Genomic DNA, 3540 nt, shown 5'->3' with positions numbered 1-3540 from the left:
CCCTGCTGGCTCCTATCCAGCCCCCTCTCCACCAACCCCCCCAGCTCCTTTTCCCCCGGGCAGCTTTCCAGCCCCTCTGCCCCACGCCTGGGCAGGACCCGGCCCTTGGCCTTGTTGAACCTCATACAGTTGGCCTCGGCCCATCAATCCAACGTGGCCAGGTCCCTCTGTACTTCATAATGATTCTTCACCAATGTCATGGCAATATCACTGATAAAAGCTCGGTGGAATTTCTAAATCTTACTGTGAGATGTATCGACCTTGTGTATCTTACCTTACAATCAGTTTGAATTGCTTAAACACCTCCTGGACTTGCCTGATGTTCACTATCTGAGGAAGAGATGTTTACAGTGAAGATACAGGTAAGCATTTCTGTGCTACGATCAGCTGTACTGGTTCAAATATTTCAGATTGTGAGGGCTGCTTTTCGCTTGCTGGGCATCCACGCTCAAGGAGAGTTGCCATTATCCTGCACTCCAGAGTAGGGCTGAAGGTGGATACCCTGCTCATTCCGAGGAGATTTTTACAGAGGGAGGAATCTGATAGACTGTGGTAAATTCCACAGAGCGCACAGCTATCAAAGTAATGAAATATTTACAAGAATTTTACAAATGCTGTAGATGGCATCTATTGACCTCGTGGATTATGATGCTACTTGACTTTTCACTGCCATCCAAGACTGCCTGAGTACTTGGAACTGCCAGAGCACTATCTTTAGCCCTCTAACCCACAATAACAAATCGGTATGGTCAAGCCACGCTGTTATCTCTGTTTTGGAGATGATGAGCAGAGGCATGGGCAGATAAATAAGGGGCAGTCTGTAGCTGAGCAGGAATCGGCACTCAGCTCTCCCAAGGTCCGAGAGCCTGGACCAAGCTATGAAATGCACGATCTCTGTCCTCGACCCCCTCTCTAAAAGATTATCATGGAATCATAGAATTGTTTGGGTTGGAGAAGACCTTTAAGATCACCAAGCCCAGCCGTTCTCCTAATCCTGCCATCCCACCACTAAACCCTGGCCCTTAAGCACCTCGTCTGCCCAGCTGTTAAATCCCCCCAGGAGTGGGGACTCGACCCCTTCCCTGGGCAGCCCCTTCCAGTGCCTGACAGCCCCAAGGGGAAGGAATTGATCTAATGTCTATCCTCCCCTGTGTGAAACTCCTTAGTCCTTCTCTACCTTCCCTGCTCCACACCCACCCACATCACGTTTTGCAGGCCAGGTAAAAGACACCTTCACGTCTTCCTGTTCTGCTCCACTCCTGCCTGCTGACGGGAGAAAACAGGGACTTTGAGAGACGATAACAGTTACATGAAACGAGAGGGAGCATCTCAAGTGCTGCGTTTAAACCGATGGGCTATCTAACTGTTTGAAAAACACTCTTCCAGCAACTCCTGCACTGTTGTCACAGTGGCTTCTGTTCACAGCCAAACAAAACCTCACGGTAACTCTGTGCATTTATGACTTTCATTTTCTTACATTTTGTTTGTTTTCCTGTTTGCCCCCACAGGACTATTTGTGTACACAGGACTTTTGCTGTTTCTTATCGCAATCATTTTGCAGTCAATGGGTAGTTTCAAATTGAGAAACCCTGCCCTAATGAACGTGTCTCTGAGACTGGACGTATTTTGGCAACACACCTTGCAAAGATTTAGTTTGACACCGGCAGGGCAAAATTTTGACACTAATTCTTAAAGACGTTCTAAATAAACCAATTCGAAGGAGTTTAGGACTGAGCAAAAGTCTCCTCAGGCTTCCAAAAAAGCAAAAATGGTATGAAAACAAGGAGACAGTCCTTAATGTGTAAAAATAAAATTAAATTACAATTTTGGCATTAAAGACAGCCTCTTCAGAACTGGGGGGGTTCAGCCTGGAGCAGAGGAGGCTGAGGGGAGCCCTCATCGCTGCCTACAACTGCCTGAGAGGAGGGGGGAGCCGGGGGGGTCGGGCTCTGCTCCCAGGGAAGGGGCGATGGGACGAGGGGCACCGGCCTCAAGTTGTGCCAGGGCAGGGTGAGGTTGGCCATGGGGAACAATTCCTTCCCCTTGGGGCTGTCAGGCACTGGAAGGGGCTGCCCAGGGAAGGGGTCGAGTCCCCAGCCCTGGGGGGATTTAACAGCCGGGCAGAGGCGGTGCTGAGGGCCGGGGTTTGGGGGTGGGATGGCAGGGGTAGGGGAACGGTTGGGCTTGATGATCCTAAAGATCTTTTCCAACCTAAACGATTCCATGATTCTGTGATTCAGGAGAGATTTTCATTGCTTCTACCCTGGAGTAAAATGGGATGGAAACAGTATATAAGTCCTGCTCCACTAGAAAGCTACTTACATCAATTTCATTGATGGCTCCCTTTAGGTATTTACAGACTTGAGACTTAATCTCTGCTATCTGGATGTCAGTCAGAGGGTCATAAGTCACCCAAGAACGATTTACCTAAGAAAAAAAGGTGAACAAATGAGTATCAGTGAATTACAAAAAGTGAAGCAAGTACTGGTCTGGCGAGTGCCTGACATCGCTCTACTGTGCCCAAGGAAGCTTGATGTTTAATTTCTGATTGCGGCTTCTCATCATCTGAGTTGACAGGACATGGGACTTGGGAGCACGCTGAAATCCATGCATTCCCCTTCACATTGTAATCAAATAAGAGAAGGGCTTCAAGAGTCTGAAATCAACACCCACAGCGGATGGGGACTGAAGCTACAACACAATCTCACTGCGCAGGATCTTCAGAGCTTTGCCTAAATCCAGAAAGACAGTGCTGGAAGCAGAAGGAAGAATACAGTCACACCAGACACTGAGTTAACTGATCCTGCTGCAAAACAAGGATCACGACAAAGCCTTAACTACATCCCGCCTAAGATGGTGCAGCCTATTTCTTACCAAGCTGTCATGCATGGCCAGTTCCTGCTTCAGAAGAATAATCTCCTTCTCCAAAGCCTTCACTGTCCCCTAACAGGAAAACAAAAGGGTGAGCAAGCGATCAAATGCTATTGGGAGAAAAAAACCTGCTAAAAAAGCAGCATTAAACTGGCTGCTAGAGAACATCGCAGCTGTGCACCAGCTCCCCCGGGGTTTGCTGTCAGGTTTGCATCAGTGAAGTAGCGAGTCTGGAAATCACTTTGCCTTTGATTAGCTTCCAACAGGACAGCTTCTGCTGGGTGCGGGGTGCGCTGCCTGCAGAGTCAGCCCAGGCCAGCAGAAGAAGGGCCACCTGTTTTTTAATTTGATGCTTTCCTGATCTGGTACGATAGGTGCCATCAAGTTCTGGACTGGGAGATATTATCCTGAAAGCAAAGCAGCACGCAGGTTTCCACTCTGACCCTCGCTCAACTCAGTTCTGACATTACCTTTACTAGAGGAGGGAGCCTCCTGGGGTGTATTTGATTGAATTTATCTGTAATGTGGAAGATCTTCCAGATATTCCAGTGTCCAGAGAAGGGCAGCGGAGCTGAGGAGGGGTCTGGAGCCCCAGGCTGCTGGGGAGCGGCTGGGGGAGCTGGGGGGGTTCAGCCTGGAGCAGAGGAGGCTGAGGGGAGCCCTCATCGC

At 49.2% G+C, this 3540-nt stretch overlaps 1 protein-coding gene across 1 annotated transcript in view; it reads right to left on the bottom strand.

Annotated features, from left to right (window-relative positions):
• The window catches only part of LOC104123259 (kinesin-like protein KIF9), a 50066-nt gene that overhangs the window by 38217 nt on the left and 8309 nt on the right, over positions 1–3540 (bottom strand). The window contains exons 6-8 of the mRNA XM_035891085.1: positions 2875–2943; positions 2323–2427; positions 275–330 (exon numbers count right to left, since the gene is read on the bottom strand). Of these exons, the coding sequence (XP_035746978.1) occupies positions 275–330; positions 2323–2427; positions 2875–2943 (230 nt within the window). The remainder of the gene's footprint in view (positions 1–274; positions 331–2322; positions 2428–2874; positions 2944–3540) is intronic.

Source organism: Egretta garzetta, unplaced genomic scaffold (genome assembly GCF_000687185.1).
Source record: "Egretta garzetta isolate BGI_Z169 unplaced genomic scaffold, ASM68718v1 scaffold513, whole genome shotgun sequence".
In the NCBI taxonomy this organism is placed as follows: Eukaryota; Metazoa; Chordata; class Aves; order Pelecaniformes; family Ardeidae; genus Egretta; species Egretta garzetta.
The sequence above is the reverse complement of the archived record's forward strand: the minus strand, read 5'-3'. Positions and strand labels throughout refer to the sequence as shown.